The sequence below is a fragment of the Jaculus jaculus genome, chromosome 7 (genome assembly GCF_020740685.1).
Source record: "Jaculus jaculus isolate mJacJac1 chromosome 7, mJacJac1.mat.Y.cur, whole genome shotgun sequence".
In the NCBI taxonomy this organism is placed as follows: domain Eukaryota; kingdom Metazoa; phylum Chordata; class Mammalia; order Rodentia; family Dipodidae; genus Jaculus; species Jaculus jaculus.
Genome location: NC_059108.1, coordinates 126,456,771 through 126,475,537, shown reverse-complemented (window position 1 = coordinate 126,475,537; position 18,767 = coordinate 126,456,771). Strand labels below are relative to the sequence as shown.

At 43.4% G+C, this 18,767-nt stretch overlaps 1 protein-coding gene across 4 annotated transcripts in view; it reads right to left on the bottom strand.

Moving 5' to 3' along the window:
- Positions 1–4,385: 4,385 nt before the first annotated feature.
- Positions 4,386–18,767, bottom strand: part of Btbd7 (BTB domain containing 7) — a 111,690-nt gene continuing 97,308 nt past the window's right edge. For 3 of the 4 annotated variants that reach the window (XM_004649320.2, XM_045154042.1, XM_045154043.1), the window contains exons 9-11: positions 15,137–15,315; positions 12,534–12,983; positions 4,386–9,627 (exon numbers count right to left, since the gene is read on the bottom strand). In XM_004649320.2, coding sequence (XP_004649377.1) covers positions 8,812–9,627; positions 12,534–12,983; positions 15,137–15,315 — 1,445 coding nt within the window. In that variant the 3' untranslated portion in view covers positions 4,386–8,811. The remainder of the gene's footprint in view (positions 9,628–12,533; positions 12,984–15,136; positions 15,316–18,767) is intronic. The other variant, XM_045154044.1, reaches the window with a different exon arrangement.

Sequence of the window (18,767 nt, the reverse complement as noted above, 5' to 3'; positions counted from 1 at the left end):
GAAGCCATCAAAATGAGTTAACTGGGGGCTGGAGAGATGGCTTAGCGGTTAAGGTGATTGCTTGCGAAGCCTACAGACCCAGGTTTGTTTCTCCAGGACCCACATAAGCCAGATGCAGGAGTGGCACATGCATCTGGAATTCATTTTCCGTGACTACAGGCCCTGGTATGTCCATCCTCCCTCTCTCTCTCTTATATATTTCAAAAATGAGTCAACTCTTTATCTCCATGAAAAGTGAGGATGGAAGGGCTTGGACAGATGCCAGGGAGGCAGCAGAACAGAGGCAGGGTGAGCCATGGAAGAGGAAGCCAGAGGTGGAGTGAGAGGGTGGCCAGAGAGGTGGGAGAGAACCCGGAGCTGCATCACAGGGCTCATGGGGTTGGCGGGGCGGCCTGAGGTCAGAGACGAGGTAAATTTAAGCCAACGAGAAGTGAGACAAAGGTAAGGTAAACAGCACATCCACTTCATGTCCAATAGAGCTGAATGATGAGGTGGTCTTTCCTGGGGTCATGTGGGCTCCAGATCCTGAGGATGGCCACTGTGAGACTTCTGCTAGCTGGAAGAAAGTGCCGGGTGTCTATTGCTAAACCACCTCTGCTGGCTGGGTTCACGCAGGGCTTAGGCTATGTTTGGGCAGCTGGTCCCCAAGAGGAAGAACAGTGGGAGTGGTAGATGAAGGCGGGGCATACTCAGCAACAGGAAGGCCAGAGGAGGGTGAGGTGTGCAGAGGTAGGAAGGAAGGATGGGCATAGGTCCACTGGCTGGTGTCTATAGAGTTTGATGTGAAGGTCACAGTGAATGGTCTTGGTCAGAATAGTCCAGGGTATTGACAGTTGAGGACAGACAATAACAAAAAACTGGGGGGCAAGCTGTGGAGGCAGAAGACGATGGGTCACAGGACTGTTATTAGAGATTAGTGGGTTGAGTGAAATTTGAAAGGTAAACCACAGATGGGAAGTATATGAGGAGAAGGTGCCACAGGAATGAAGGTGAGCGAGGCAGTGACTGACATCTCAGTATGGCAACCTGAAGGGGATAGAAGGCCAGAGGCCAGAGCTCCACAGGAAGACAAAGGAGTGCACTGGGACGGGCTTGAGAAGGCACTCCAGACAGGAGGGAGGGACAGTTCAAAGTGGAATTCTTGGGGGGAGGCGCTGCATCACAGAGCAGCTGGCTGGAGACCCTCCAGCTGGGACTCCAGTGAAGGGCTGGGAGGACAGCATGAAGCTGGAGCCAAGACCATCAGTAGTAATAAGAATAACGTATCTGAAGGGACAGCTGCAATGGCGAGTGGGGACGACCAAGTGGGGACTGGTGACGCTTTCATGTAAACCAGATGCACAAGGTGACACATGCATCTGCAGTGACTGAAGGCCCTGGCACGCCTATTCTCTATGTGCCTCTCTCTCTCTCAAATAAATAAAAAATTAAACAATAAATTATTTCAAATGCTGCAAATCTGAAATTCTAGTTGAAGAATATGAGGGTTTTTTGGGGGGTGGGTTGGTTTTACCAAGGTAGGGTCTCACTATAGCCCAGGTTAACCTTCAACTCACAGCGATCCTCCTACCTCTGCCTCCTGAGATTAAAGGCGTGTGGTACCACGCTTGGCTAGAATTCAAGTTTTCATTGGCTAAAATGTCTGTTTAGCTATAGAGATGGCTCAGCAGTTAAAGGCTCTTACTTGCAAAGCCTTACAGTTTGGGTTAGATTCCCCAGTACCCACAGAAAACTAGATGCACAAACTGGCACATGGGTCTGGAGTTTGTTTGCACTGGCTGATGATGGATGAGAGCTTTGTGGTTGTGGGAAGTTGGAATGTTGTGGGCCAGGAGCCACATTATATTGGGCTATCTTAGCTAGCCATGTATTGTCCACCTCTGTATGTGACCTAACATCCTCGTGACTTTAGATAAAGCTTTTCTTTTTTTGAGGCAAGCCAAATAGACTGGCCTTTTTTTTTTATATGGGGGGGGGAGGGAGGGAGAGGGAGGGAGAGGGAGGGAGAGAAACTGTGTATGTTGGCATGCCAGAGCCTCCAGCCACTGCAATCAAACTCCAGATGTGTTCACCACCTTGTATGTGCAACCTTGTGCACTTGCATCACCACTTTTTGCATCTGGCTTACATAGGATCTGGAGAGTTGAACATGAGTCCTTAGGCTTTGCAGGCAAGCACCTTAACCACTAAGCCATTGCTCCACCCCTAGATAAAACTTTTATAAAAATGCTATATATGGGCTGGAGTGATAGCTTAGTGGTTAAGGCCTGCAAAGCCAAAGGATCAAGGTTCAATTCTCCAGAACCCATGTGAGCCAGGTGCACATATGTATGGAGTTTGTTTGCAGTAGCTGAAGGCCCTGGTGTGCCCATTCTCTCTCTCAAATAAATAAATAAATAAATAAATAAATAAATAAATAAATAAATAAAAATAAAGCCCAGATGCATGTGCCACTTTGTGCATTTGACTTCATGTGAGTACTGGGGAATTGAACCTGGGTCTTTAGGCTTTATAGGCAAGTGTCTTAACTGCTTAGCCAGCTCTCCAGCCTCCCAAAAATATTTCTGAGAGAGAGGGAAGGGAGGAAGGGAAAAAGAAACTTTATGGGTGTACCAGGACCTCTAGCCACTGAAAACCAACTCCAAATGCATGCGCCACTTTGGACATCTAGCTTTACATAGGTACTGGGGAAATGAACCCAGGCTGGTAAGTTTTGCAAGCAAGTGCTTTCAACTCTGAGTCAACTCCCCACTAAACCAGAGGCTAAGATGCTATCAGACAGCATCTGAGACTAGAGCACTTTGCTGCAACCCATCTACATTTTATTTCCACCAACATATTTGAAGTGTCTTGTTTATGACTTTATTGTTATAAACACTGCATCAAACTGTCACCATACCATGTTGGAACATGTTGAGATAAACGTAAATCTGTATTCCTGAGCCATGGTCACTCATAATTGGTTCCAGAATAAACTCTTTTTAAAAAAATTTTTATTTGAGAGCGACAGAGAGAGAAAGAGGCGGGGGAAGGGGGGAGAATGGGCACGCGGGGCCTCCCGCCACTGCAAACGAACTCCAGATGTGTGTGCCCCCTTGTGCGTCTGGCTAACGTGGGTTCTGGGGAAATCGAGCCTCAAACTGGGCAAGTGCTTAACTGCTAAGCCATCTCTCCAGCTTCAGAATAAACTCTTATTGAAGTGAGAGCTGTGTCTTTGGTGTTGACATCTTGGTGCTCCCCATCTTAATCCAAGATGGTTACAAATATACAAAGAATTGCTCAGTGAGGCACATGCTAGAATTCGTTAGTGAAAGGATTAAAACAAAATTACGTGTCTTTTTTTTCTGGGGAGGGGTATAGGAATATAGTTAAGTGGTAGGGTGCTTGTTTAGTGTGCATGAGGGCCCAGGGTTCAGTTACCAGCACTACAAGGGTGGAGAAGTGGGGGTAGGAGTACAGCCATTTTAAAAAATGGAGGGCTGGAAAGATGGCTCAGCAGTTAAGGTGCTTGGTTGCAAAGTCTTAACAACATGGGTTCGATTTCCCAGTACCCACCTAAAACCAGATGCAAAGTGGGACATACATGGGGAGTTCATGCAGTTGTTGGAAGTCCTGGCCTGCCCATTATTTCTCATTATCTGTCTCTCTGCTTGCAAATAAATTTTAAAAATGTATGTGTCTTTAAAAAAATAGAAAAATCTTTCTTTTTTTTAAAATATTTTTTTATTTTCTTCATTTACTTGAGAGAGAAAGAGAGAAGGAGGGAGAGGGAGAGAAAGAGACAGACAGACAGAATGGGCACACCAGGGCCTCCAGCCACTGCAAATGAACTCCAGACACAGGTGCCGCCTTGTGCATCTGGCTTATGTGGGTCCTGGGGAATTGAACATGGGTCCTTTGGTTTCATAGGCGAACACCTTAACCACTAAGCCATCTCTCCAGCCCAGAAAAATCTTTCTATTTTGCATGCTGTTTTTCCAAAATTTTAGACTTAAGATTACCATTAAATTTTTTTTAAAAAAAAAAAAAAAAGAGTGAATTTGGAAGAGGACAACTGACAGCCAGCCAGGTCTGCCATGCTTGGAAGCTTTGAGTACCTAGATGAGTCTGGATGGAATGCTGAGACCCTGCCCAAGCAACTTTTTCCTCACATTTGTAAAATGAAATTTCTAAAAGCCTCTCAGGGAAATTAAAAATAATAATTAACTTGTTGACTCAGAATGTGTGTCTTCTAACCTCCAGCATCATATGGTCTTTGAATAATTGACAACATAGAAACAGAAAATCTAGAAAACCTCCAATTCTGCTCTTGAGGGGCACAAGCACATCTATAGATGAAGACTGCACGCTGCACTGGTAAAACAGACTATGTCCAACTCAGCAGGTTCTATACAAGCCATTTATTGAAATGCCAACTATATGTAGGATAAAGTCAGTGTTACATGCTCATCAGTAACGGTAGAAAAATAGAACCAGTGAAAACCTCTGTACAACTGTAATGGTACTCAAAAGAGACATATATTGTTTTACAATGCTTCACACAGACGAATTCAAGTTTGGAGGTACCTAAATAAAAATACTATATATTTCTTTTAAAAAACACTATGTACAATTGAAGCGTAAACAAGTTTTACAAAGTACTGGTTATGCAGGTTGTAGAAAACACTTGCATAGGACATGAAATCAGTTTAAGAAAAGTTTCTGAGCCTTTAGCATTGAAGGCACTTGACTTTATACCAGTAACAGCACAACCACAAGAAATGCAGTGGTGTAGGTCCCCCTCTTTTAAGTACAGATGTGGTACAGACACAGCAAGTGGAGGCTGGGAATCACTAGCTTTCAGCCACCTCACCTAAAAGCAGGATTCCCTATAGCCTGCCCAGGTAACCTAGGAACATGGTCACATGCAGGTGTGCCTGAGGAAGTTCCAGAGCTTATCTAACCTCAGAACCCACATAAATACAAGAAGGTATTTCCAAGACACACACTTGCAAATAGTCTTTCTACACAAATGGCCACAGCATTATTATATTCAGAATATGGAAGATTGACATAAGTCATAAGGTTTTCTAAAGGAAAAAAAAAAAGCAAAAGACTTGCTCAGACAATAACCACAACAGCTACTGTAATTGACAGGACAAAATCACTTAGCATTATTTAAAATGTTCATACAACCATATTAATGAAAACAGTAAAATACCTTCTAGCGGTGTGCAGGGTAGCGCTTAGCAAGATGATCTGTATGAGGTTTGAAGGTAAACCACAGAGTAGACACAGTGAGCCACTGCGGATCAGGGAGTAGCACCCATTCCTGCAGCCACAGCGACTCCAGGGACTGAAAGTGAAAGCAGCATTCCCCTCTGAACTCAGTCCCAAGATGGACACACAAATGCCTTAGAATTGCAAAACAACTGTTTTACAAGTATTTCATGAAACCCATTTTCCCTAAACAGAAAACCCGGTATTATGAAGACATACATCCTGGGATTGGCTGCTGGGGTGCTGACCCTTCACTCTAGAGACAGGGTGTGAGGCAGGCTTCGGGCCAGGCCGCAGCTGCGTGGTGTTGCCACTGTTTCCCGTCACATTCCGCAGCATTAGCTTCGTTCACATGCACAAGAGCTGCCCATAGCAAACTCAGATGACGAATGCAAACTCAAGGAAGCATGAAAAGCGCAAAACAGAACAGTTTTACAAAAAAACAAGTATGATCAACTTACTAAAAATCCTAAAAGCCTAACGGGTGACTGAAATGTCAGCCTAGCCCAGGTCAAGGCACCCGGGCATAAAAGTAAGGCCAAAGGGGAATGTGAGGAGAGGGGCAGCACACGGAAACTTAAGCATTCTGGTTTTGAATGACTTTTGCCTTTCATGCTATCATTTTTTCCCCTTAGGAGCCAAAGGTGATTTTGAACTTATTTTTCGAAAACAGAAATCACTATATATATATATATGCAAAGGACCAACAGTGTCTTTAAGAACTGGTGGTTCCGCTTCAGTACGCAATGGGCACTGGAGTGGTGATTGTCCAAACAGCCTGATTGTCCACGGCCTCAAAGGAGATCTGATATTTTTGTGATTTGGTTCTTATTAAATTTCTATAGCAAGTGAAATGCCAGTTTCTACAGCCTAAGTTTTATATTATACAGAAATACTTTTTTTTTTTTTTTTCTGAGGGAAACCCTACTCAGACTTCACATTTATCTTGGTACAGCATTAAAACAACTTAACAATGGTTCAAAAGCCAGAGGCACATAGTCTTAACTTCCCTATTAACCACACTTCACAAAACACATTAGTCCACTAACACCTATGCTATCACACACAAAACCCACTTCAGTTTGTCTTCTGCAAGTCACATCAGTCCACGATCCCAAAGATTAAAGCAAGAGTTCTCTCTATACACATAGTTTGGCCAGGTCACCTACTAAATATATCTCATAAATAATACTAGGAACAGTGGCCACTTTTTTGTAACTGTATTATGGAAATATGAAAAAAATAATGAATTTTTGAAAAATGAATGTGTGAGGTCAATAGCCCTAGTTGAATATGTGGAAAACACAATAAAGTTTTTCAGAGATGAGGAAGCTTTATTCCCCACCCAAATTGGGTCTACTAATTTTTACCTGTACTACCTGCACACTAGTCTGATTCAGAAGAGAGCTACACCTGCATCAAACCGTTTGTGTCAACACACATATAGACACACATTGAAGAGTAGGATGGATTGTCTTGTTTCTGCAGACTGAGGTTGGGTTTTGAAAGACACCATCATCTATTAGAAGAGTGAAAACTCTTAAAACTGAGGACAGAGTCCTATGAGTTTTCTATCTTTAAAAAAGGAGCCTTCAAGGCGAGGTGAACAGACCTTACAGCAGATGCACCTGACCCCTGGCAGGCCCCAGCGTGGTATGCAACATCACAGTCAGCCAGAGTCGGTGAACACATGAGCAGCAGTCGGGCAGGCAGCAGAATGAGTGGCAGCGGCTGGCTGGTGGAGATGGAGACAGACATTTCCTATCTTTGACATTATCTACTGTTGGACTGTTTAAATGTCAGATTATTCCTGAGTGTATATCCACAGGGTAAGTAGGAAAAGATCATGAGAGAAACTATAGTTTCAGGAGAAATCAGAGTTGCTAACACCCAATAGAAATCTATTTACTTCAAAGTGCATGAGATTCATTTATATGGTAGCTTGTAAAGACTCCCTAGCCCTGCATAGTTTTAGAGTGAGTGTGAGTAATTCAGTTTTTTCATATGTATATACATACATAGAAAAGAGGTTCCCAAATATCCTCCCATGAGGAAATGTTAAGGAAGTCTCTTTTCTTCTAAGTGCTACGGCTGTGTGTACGTGTTTATAAAAATACAAAGTAAATGTTCAAATAATGCTGAAATGATTTAAAAACTCAAATACTATTATATTTACATTGGAGAGTAAGAAATAAACAGTCCTTAGCTCACACATTGCCCTTCCAAGGGAAAGGATCATCAAAGACCCCATGTGCTCAGTGGTTCAGTAAATGCCAAACTAGTGTCTCCAGGGGAGTTCAAGTACGACATGTGTAGTGTTTTACTGAAAACAATTTTTTTTTTTTTTGGTGATACAGCATTATACAACTTTGTATAGGACACCAAAATCCAGACACACTCAGAACACTTAAAAGAAAACATATGCTTACAAATGCCAAAGAACACCCATAAGACTCGAAGCCCTTTGTGTTTTCCCCCATACAAAGCAAGACAACTGAAGGCAGTATGCAGTCATTTCCCCCAGCTCAGCCAGTCCCACAGAGCTGGAATACTCCATCAGTGTACCCTGTTCATAACTTCATTTATTTCCACTCTCCCCCACCAAATTTGTTTTGTTTTGATAGTGTCTCATGTAGCTTAGGCTGGCCTTGAACTTGCTATGTTAACAAAGATGACTTTGAACTCCTGATCCTCTTGCCTATACCTCCCATGGGCTGGGTGTACAGGCATGTGCCACCATGCCCAGTTCCACTGTTTTCTAATTCCATAGTAGCCAGAAATCTCCTTCGAACCTCGTGGCAGAGAGGGAATAGCTCTAACCCACACCTCCAGAACCTGCAAGGGTTCTGACAGCATCCATGCGTTGAATCCAACAGCAGTTTAAGGCTGGGTACCGAGGCTCTTCTCTTCCCAGTTCTCTATGAATCAAGAAAGTTCAAGACCCTGACTGGACTCCTGCTTGGGGGTTTGGGGGACTAGCTTCTAAGACCTACTATAAAAGAATGACATCAGATTTGTGGAGACTGAGCAAGATGTTTGAACAGAAATAATCACTGAACAGAGAGGAGCATTTTGATGTGCTGTTCTTTGGAATTTCTATAATTAAAAATAAACAGAACTATTTTGTAAGAAAATACATCTTAGTGTGCAATCCAATGCACATGGAAATTGGTAGATGAAAGATAAAATGCAAAAAAGTATGAAAATACAGTCTTTTAAATGTGGCAATAATGTTTAACATACTGATATAAAATCAATACAAATAAAATAAATATACAAGTGCAAAAAAATCCCATCATTTGTAAAGAGAAGAAAAAAGTGCCAGCTTGCTTACTCTTTAAAATGCTTCCCCACATAACTGCTCCAACAAAAAAACAAACAGATGCAGCATTCAAAACAACCCTCTTAGCATGCCATGTGTAATAAACACACACACACACACTAGAATAAAACAATGTGGAACTGAGCTGGCACTGAGGACCGGTAAGTTGTTGGGTTACATCATCAATGGGGTGCTTCACATCTCAGGCACAGACAACTCGGAAGTTGCTCTCAGAGGGCAGACTTTTTGTAGAGGAAGTCTGGCTTGCTTGGTGACCTCCTTCCTCTGCTTATGGAATCTTCCCTTTCCAGGTCTGGGTTTCTCTGGGCTGTGTGGCCCAGAGACTCACCATCTGTGGGTCTTCCGGTGGAGTGCTCTTCTGGAGCTTCAGAACTACAAGCAGGATGTGAAGGTCTGTTAGGAGTCAGCCCAAAAGTCAAGTCAGTTTCTACAGCAGTTCGGACCCTGATATGGGCTGGACCATTGCCAACATTTTCTGGGGCTGCTGAAGAGAAGTCTGACCTCTGGGGAGGCTGCTCAACAACATCCAGGCGTATTGGCTCACTCTTCTGTCTGTGTGGCTGCCCGTCGGGGGGAAGTGGATATTCTCTCCTAGCATCTTCCTGTTTTTTAGGAGAGGTTTGACCAGGTATGTAGACTGACTTTAAGCCATTTGAAGATGCCTTACTGTGGCTGTACAAGTCAGGGCCCAAATACCTACCTTGAGAAGGGGAAGGAGTACGTCTGCCAGGAGCAGGAGTGGAGGGTCTGCAAGCAGCATGTGAGAAGTCATAGAAATCAGGGTATTCCTGATGCTTTTCTCTAGCATCTGTCTTTTGCTCTAGTGTGAGTTTGTTTCTAGAGGCATGCGTGTGTCGCTGTGGAGTACACGAGAGACGAGGGGGAGCCCCCGGTCCTGCTCCGGAGACTGGTGGACTTAATTCTGTGTCTGCAGCAAGTTCTGGGAGCCTCCTGTCCTTGAGTGACAGGGTGGACACCCCCATGGCAATATCGGGCATCAGATCGTTGAGCACAGGCTGTGTACACTGAGACAGAAACAAAGTGGTGTAGTTAAAAATGGTGTCATTGATTCCCTTCTGAAAGATGTTCAGATTTTGTTTTCTAATTAAAAATACATCTTTATACTTAAAAATTACAATACAGAAAATTGTATGTGCAGAAATCACTAGTCTTCCCTATAACCAGTATATTATGAAAGTATCTTTCTCCATCTTTGCATATATATTAGTTTTCAGAAAATTTAATGTAAACAAAATTGTCACAAAATTTGAGATCATCTGAAATTACTATGTTAACATTTTACTGTATTGATGATTCATAATGCAACCTTTTTGTTTTTTTTGTTTGTTTGTTTACTTTTACTTACTTGAGAGTGACAGAGAGAGAGAGAGAAAGAGGCAGATATATAGAGAGAATGGGCCCAGGGCCGCCAGCCACTGCAAACTGAACTCCAGATGCATGCGTCCCCTTGTGCATCTGGCTAACGTGGGTCCTGGTGAATCGAGCCTTGAACTGGGGTCCTTATGCTTCACAGGCAAGCGTTTAACCACTAAGCCATCTCTCCAGCCCTGGTGGTGTTTTTTTGGAGGCAGGGTCTGGCTCTGGCCCAGGGTGTCCTGGAATTCACTATGTAGTCTCAGGCTGGCCTTGAACTCACAGTGATCCTCCTACCTCTGCCTCCTCAATGCTGGGATTAAAGGCGTGCACCGCCACGCCTGGCTTAACCATTCTTTTACTATTAGATTTTATTTTATTTGGTTATTTGAGAGAGAGAAAGATAGTGCTCGTGCGCTCGAGAGTACACACACCAGGGCTTTCAGCCACTGCAAACAAACTCCAGATGCATGTGGCCCCTGTGCACATGTGTGACATTGCATGCTTGTGTCACTGTGCATCTGGCTTACATGGGACCTGGAAATTTGTTTATTTATTTAATTTATTTCAGAGAGAGAGGAAGCGAGAGAGAGAAGAAGCGAGAGAAAGATAGAATGGGCGCATCAGGGCCTCCAGCCACTGCAAATGAACTCCAGACACATGCACCCCCTTAGCTTACATGGGTCCTAGGGAATCAAACTGGGGTCCTTAGGCTTCTCAGGCAAACACCTTAACTGCTAAGCCATCTCTCCAGCCCTCATTTTTTTTTTTTTTTCAAGGTAGGGTCTCACTCTAGCTCAGGCCAACATGGAATTCACTATGTAGTCTTAGGGTGGCCTTGAACTCACAGTGATCCTCCTACCTCTGCCTCCAAAGTGCTGGGATTAAAGACATGAGCCACCATGTCTGGCTCATTTGGGTTTTTTTTTTGAGATAAGGTGTTGCTGTGTAGCACTGGATGACCTGAGACTTGTTCTGAATACCAGGCTGGCCTTGAACTTGCATCAGTCTTGCAAGCTTCTGCCTCTCAAGTGCTGGGAATACAGTTGTGTCACCACTGCTATCTCTACTATTAGGTATTTGGGTGATTTCCACTTTTTGGTTATAATCAGGACTATATTTATGAATATACTAATAAATTTATCTTTAAGGGAAAATGTATTTAAAATACAAAGAACTCTGGTGACTACAGAACCAAAAGTCAGGTCAACTGAACAGGAATTAGGCTCATCAAATGTTATCAACCTTTATAGTTTTTGGGCATTGGGAAGAGCAGGAAGAACAGGGGAGACACAAGAAGGTGTGGAAGACCATAATTTGACCCAATTCTTGTACTAGTCCACTGTTTCCAATGAGCTGTTTCAATGAAGCTACCCTGAACTAACAGATGTATTTCTTTTTATCTCTACTGAATGCTGCTGATAGCACATGACAGTGTAGGAAGACTTATAAGCCATTACTGATTTTCTCAAGTGTATTATATAAATAGAAGTCCAACATCTAGTTGTGCGACATTAAACGAAGAAACCACTTTCAATCACCACCTACTCGTACCCAGCACTGGAAGCTTTGGGGTCAATGAAGGTCTGATGGATGAAGTGGTCAGAGGGAGAGGACTCATTTTCTGCCCATTTTTGTGTTTGTTCATGAGCATGCATGTGCATGTCCATTACGTGTGAGTGCAGTCCTACACAAACCTCTGCATGCATGTGTGTCAGAGGACAACTTTCAGGATTAGTTCTTGCCTTCTGCTTTGTTTGCAGCAAGGTCTGTCAATGGCCACCTCTCTACTCACAGCCTAGCTATCTCCCATCTCGGTGCAGCTGCGCTGGTATTACAGAACGCCTTCTATAGCTTCTGTTACATGGGGTCCGAGGTCTAAACTCTGGTCCTTACACATGCACGGCAAATACTTTATCATTTCCCCAACTCTCTCTGTACATTTTATTTATTTGTTTATTAGAGACAGAGGGACAGAGAGAGAAAGCAGGGGCGCAGGGCCTCCAGCCACTGCAAACAAACTCCAGACGCATGCGCCACCTTGTGCATCTGGCTTACGTGGGACCTGAAAAATTGAACCTGGGTCCTTACACTTCGCAGGCAAGTGCCTTAACTGCTAAGTCATCTCTCCAGCCCATCTGCACATTTTTGAATGGAGAATCTTTGCCACATTGGTCTTGACGGTACCCTTGGCTTTAAAGCATACGGGAGAAGAGTCTATAACAAAGTCATCAGGGGCAGGTTCTAGGTGTGTGTTGCACAGAAGATCAGGACACTAGCATGTCCACGCACACTGGTCAATCATTGCACTGTGCCTGACTTTGGGAGCTGAACTCAGACTATGGTGCTCCTACCTTACATCTTATGTACCTCTAAACATCTTCTATTTTGTTCCCTGACCCTAACTTTCTCTTTTCTATACCTGTAACAGTATGCTTTCAAGCCAATGATGAACATATCTGGGTGCTGCAGTGTCCCAGAGGCGTTCTTAGGACCAAGGGACTAGCTCCATTCCTATCCTTTTGGTTTGGGGCAAGTTACCTAAGGATACACTTACCACTTGCTTTTCAGAGGCTATTGCTGCTGAGGCGGCAGCAGCTGCAGTGGCAGCAGCAACTGTCTGTCTCCCCAGTCCTGTGGTGTTGGTACAATCGGGAGGTGCTGCTTTTACACCTGGCAAATAGACTGGGGGAGGGCCAGGTTTAGGAGCAGTTCTGGAGTGGAACAGCGAATGGTTGCAGGGGTAAGAAAATGAACGGGAGGGGTGCTGACTGGGAGGCCTTTGTTTCCAGCCGGCTTTGAGCTGGTTGTGGACTGGTGTAGCTGGAGGGTGGTAAGGAGGGGGAGGAGGGGGCAAAGGTGGATGGAAGGCCACGAAAGAGTCCAGGTCTGTAAACATGGTTTCTGCAGCAGGGGTACTGTTAACACGACATCTTCCAGGTGGTCTCATGGTCAAGAGTGGACTTTCATCCCCAAAACGTTCATCTGGAAAGAACTTGTGAGGATTCTAAGAAAGATTTAAAAATAAGTTATTTATTTATTGGGTTTATGAGATATGTCTCATGTAACTCAGGCCAGTCTCAAACTATGCTGTTGAGGATGACCTTGAACTTCTGACCCTCCTGCTTCCACCTTCCAAGAACTAGGTACACACTATTACGCTTGGCTAGTACATTTTTTTTTTTAATTTTGTTTATTTATTTGAGAATGACAGATAGAGTAAGAGGCAGATAGAGAGAGAATGGGCATGCCAGAGTCTCCAGCCACTGCAAACAAACTCCAAATGCATGTGCTACCTCATGCATCTGGCTTACGTGGGTCCTGGAGAATTAAGCCTCAAACCAGGGTCCTTAGGCTTCACAGGCAATTGCTTAACCTCTAAGCCATCTCTCTAGCCCCTTGTTTCGTTTTTTGAGACAGGGTCTCATATAGCTCAATTGGCCTTGAATGCCTCATTTTCCTATGTCCTATCACATCCAGCTTTTTGTTGGTTTGTTTTTGAGCGGGGTCTCACATTAGCCCAGGGTGGCCTAGAACTCATGGTAACCCACCTATCTCTGTCTTCCAAGTGCTTGGACTAAAGACGTGTTAGTACTTACAAGCTGAGATAATTAAATCAGCTTAATACTTTTTGAAAAATCCATACAGCAAGAGTAGACAGTTTAACATAGTCTTCTGGCTAGAAGCCCAAGAGAAAAATGAACCAACCTACTGACAGTACAAAGAGACAGAGTATAACCAAGGCAGCCTAAGACACAGCTGTTGAGGAAAGGGCTGCTGAACTGAATATCCAGCAAGCAGGATCTCTACCAAGATCATGTGACAAGGAAGCCTAGTATTAATACCAATTTTCTAATAATTGAAATGCCATTGCTAAGAAAGTCAGGTTAACATCAAACAAAGGAAGCAAAGGCTTCACAACTGAGGATCTACATAGAGACTCAAGACACAATTATAGGTTCCCACCTGAAACAACTACATGCACATTACACATGACTAAAGTAAATTAAGATTTGATAACTATCATATTTCTGTACAACTTATATCAAACTAAGATGCAATTTTAAGAGGCAAAAGGAATAAAAATGAGTGGAAGTCATGCTACATCTCTTATAAAAATATTTATTTTTATGTACTTATTTGAGCAAGTGAGAAAGACAGAGAGAGAGGAGGGAAGGAAGGATGGAAGGATGTGTCAGAGACTCCAGCCACTGCAAATGAACTTGATGCATATACCACCTTGAGCGTCTGGCTTACATGGGTCCTGGGGAAATGAACCTGGGTCCTTTGGCCTTGCTGACAAGCACCTTAACTGCTAAGCCATCTCTCCAGCCCTACATATCTTATAGATGGAAACCACAGCAAAAAAAAAAAAAAAAAAAAAAAAGAAAGAAAGAAAGAAAGAAAGAAAGAAAGAAAGAAAGAAAAAGAAAAAGAAAACCTGCTGCCTTACCAAAGAACCAGAAGCCACATATATCATCTGACAAGGGTCAAAGGCTGATGGGGCTGGGAGTCAGTAGTGTTTACGGCACTTAGCTAGATGAAATTTAACTTTGAGGTTCTGATTCAGTGGCTGTGATTTTGATTTTTACTACTGTATAAATCCTATTTTTAACACAAAACAGAGTTACTGCTATTGTACCTAAATAAGCCCCCTCCCCCATCTAGGCTATAAAATAGAGCACTCCTTTCATGTTTCTCAAGCCTGGGTAACTTGAGGAGAAACAGAAACACCAGGAAGATCTACAAGTATGATAAGGCCAAACCAGAAATCCAGTGATCGCACTAGAGAGAGAGTACTGAGGTTTGGAATTTCATACTTCCTCTGCCATCTCTGTTGGAATAGAATTCAGCAGTAGTCACCAACTGGATGCTTGCTATTTCCCAGAGACATAGGTGCTTTACACGACTTCATACAATCCATTTCATAGGTAAGGGAGGTAATGTTCAGAGTAGTTAAGTAGCTCAATACAGCTAACAAATTAGAAAGCAGCAAACCAGTTCTGTACCCATTCTGCTCTACCACACTCCCTCTCACCAAGAGAAACTTGCAGGTTACCAAAGACACATGAGGCAAAGAACATGCAGAAAGCAGGAGCAGGTCTCTCTCTGACTGATGCTCAAGGCTCCCTCCTTTCACAGCTCAGTGCTGCATCCTACCTGCAAGAGCTCTGCAGCAGCATCCGCAAGACCGAACTCTCTCAGCACTCGGATCTGGATCTCGTAGCTGACAGTGGCGCCCTCCCCACAGTTCAGTGCGTAGGCTCTTTGCACCTGCTCCGTGTGCCGAAGTTCCTGCAGGCGCCTGACCATGTCTTTCATGATGAGGAGACGAGGAACTGGAAGGAGAAAAACAGCAACAGACAAAACTACTGAGCTGTACAAAGAACTACCTGTCAACACAGAGAAAGATGCATTAGAATCTACTAATAAGCTTTTGAGGTAGTATTTTAATTCCTTGGCAATGTTAGGTTTACATGTCTTACATTATTTTTCAAGGTTTAAAAATTTCACTACGCCCAAAAGGTTCTTTTTAAAAAATATTTTATTTTTTTATTCATTTATTTATTAATTTATTTATTTATGAGATAGAGGAGCAGAGCAAGAGGACAGGTACACCAGAGCCTCTGGCCACTGCAGACAAACTCCAGATGCACACTTTACCTTGTGCACCTGGCTTATGTGGGTACTAGGGAATCAAACCTGGGTCCTCAGGCCTTGCAGGCAAATGCCTTAACCATTAAGCCATCACTCCAGCCCCCAAAAGGTTCTTGATTATACCAAGTAGCTTCCAAGTTGTATTATTAATAGTTGAAATGAAATTTTACCTACATAGATATTCTCTGCAGATTTTTTGTTTTGTTTTGTTTTTTTGAGGTAGGGTCTCACTCTAACCCAGACTGACCTGGAATTCACTATGTAGTTTCAGAGTGGCCTCAAACTCATGTCAATCCTACCTTTGCCTCCTGGGTACTGGGATTAAAGGTGTACGCCACCATGACCGGTTGCTCTGCAGAATTTTAAAACACTTCATGTCTTTAAATCTATTCATCATTAAGGTTGGAGACGTAGCATGTGTGAGGCCCTGGGTTCAATTCTCAACACCATAAATAAATATGTAAATAAGGAAATTCTTTTGATAAGTTTTTTGAGTTCTCATTATATACCATGGATTGGACTTCAGAATTAGGGTGGTACAGGATAAAAGGCACAATTCTTGTTCTCACACACAACCCCCCCCCCCCAAAACCTGAGCCGGGCATGGTGGCACATGCCTTTAATCCCAGCACTTGGGAGGCTGAGGTAGAAGGATCACCATGAGTTGTGAGTTCGAGGCCACCCTAAAACTACATAGTGAATTCCATGTCAGCCTCAGCTAGAGCGAGACCCTACCTTGAAAAACAAAACAAAACAAAACAACATCATCAAATCTGGCTTTAGTGACTATGAATTAACAAATCAAATACAATACAGGGTCAGAAATGCTTATGAAGAGAAATAAGCACAAAATGAAAGTTCTGCAGAAGGAACACCCAGCCCAGATTGAGGGCAGGTGAGAAGGGCTTTCTAGACAAGGGGACCCCCAGGCAGTCTTGAAGAAAGGAGACAAAGTAGGCACAGAAAGTGTTGGGTGGTGGGGAGCTTGTTGAGCAGGAAGAGCGAGTGTGTAAGACACTCAAGAGAAAACCTGCATAGCACAAGTGGAACTTAGAGCTCAATAGTACAAGCTGGAAAAAGGTTAGGAGAGGAGGCAAGAAGATGAGCACATGGCGGCTTCTCAGTTTCAACTGTGTTCTGTGTATACTGGCCTGAGAACCGACTTCAGCCTGCTACCTAGCTTTGTAAGTAGTTTTACTGGAACACAGCCATACCCATTCATCTGACATCAATACATATGGCTGTCAGAGTTAAGGAGTCTCTAAAGAAACTGTATGGCCCACAAAATTTAAAATACATATAACTTAGCCAGGTGTGGTGGTGCACGCCTGTAATCTCAGCACTCAGGAGGCAGAAATAGAAGGATCGCCAAGAGTTTGAGGCCACCCTGAGACTACATAGTGAATTCCAGGTCAGCCTGGACTAGAATGAAACCCTACCTCAAAAACAAAACAAAACAAAAAAACATGTAACTTGCCGCCCCCCAATACACCAACTCCTGGGGATGAGCTGAGACAAAACACCAGTTAGAAACCTGAGCTGTTGTAGCCATGAGGCTGGAGACAGGTAATGAAACCTATGAATATTTATTTATTTCAAATTTTTATTAACAACTTCCATGATTATAAAAAATATCCCATGGTAATACCCTCCCTCCCCCAACTTTCCCCTTTGAAACTCCATTCCATCATATCCCCTCCCCTTCTCAGTCTCTTTTTTATTTTTATTTTATTTATTTATTTATTTATTTATTTGAGAGTGAGAGAGAGAGAAAGAGGCAGAGAGAGAGAGAATATGGGTGCGTCAGGGCTTCCAGCCACTGCAAATGAACTCCAGACGCGTGCGCCCCCTTGTGCTAACGTGGCTAACGTGGGTCCTGGGGAATCGAACCTCGAACCGGGGTCCTTAGGCTTCACAGGTAAGCGCTTAACTGCTAAGCCATCTCTCTAGCCCCTCTCTTTTACTTTTTTTTATTTTTTTAATTTTTTATTTATTTATTTGAGAGCGGCAGACACAGAGAGAAAGACAGAGGGAGAGAGAGAGAATGGGCGCGCCAGGGCTTCCAGCCTCTGCAAACGAACTCCAGACGCATGCGCCCCGTTGTGCATCTGGCTAACGTGGGACCTGGGGAACCGAGCCTCGAACCGGGGTCCTTAGGCTTCACAGGCAAGCGCTTAACCGCTAAGCCATCTCTCCAGCCCCTCCTCTCTTTTACTTTGATGTCATGATCTTTTCCTCCTCTTATGATGGTCTTGTGTGAAACCTATGAATATTTATGACTCACTCCCCCTAAAAATATTTATGACCTCAACTGCTAGAGTGGTGAGTATTGTTTTGAGAGGAAGGGGAGCTAGAATTTACTTTGTGTGCTTACTCTGGCCAGGCAGACTCCTAAGGGGGGGGGGATATATATATATATAAATTTTTTTATTAACAACTTCCATGATTATAAAAATACCCCATGGTGATACCCTCCCTCCCCCCACTTACCCCTTTGAAACTCTACTCTCTATCATACCCCCTCCCCCCTAAGGATATATTGATGGCACTTCATTAAATCCTTATAACACTCCTAGAGAGCAAACAACCCCATTCCACAGATGAGGAAATAAATGTTAATTAAGTCCCAAATCCACAAATAAAGTGGCACAGCCAGATAAAATCCTTGCCAAGAAGCTATACAGCTTTCCTTAGTGTGTTGGGAAAGGACTGACAAAAACCTGGAGTGGCACTCGAGTAGGGACATGCCTCATTAGCTAAAGGACAGAGGCCAGTTCGATTTTCCCAAAGAGAGAATGCGCCACCATGCCCGGCTTTTTTATTTTTTTGAGGTAGGGTCTCACTAGAGCTCAGGCTTACTGGGAATTCACTATGTAGTCTCAGGGTGGCCTCAAACTTGTGGTGATTCTCCTACCTCTGCCTCCTGAGTGCTGGGATTAAAGGAGATTTTGAGATTAAATTCTAAGAAGAATCTATGTTGACATACATCTCTATTAACAAATCTAAAAAAAGGACTATTGTGCTAGGTGTAGTAGCTCATGCCTTTAATTCCAGAATTTGGGAGGCAGAGGTAGGTGGATCACTGTGAGTTCAAGTATACCCTGAGACTACAGAGTGAATTCCAGGTCCACTT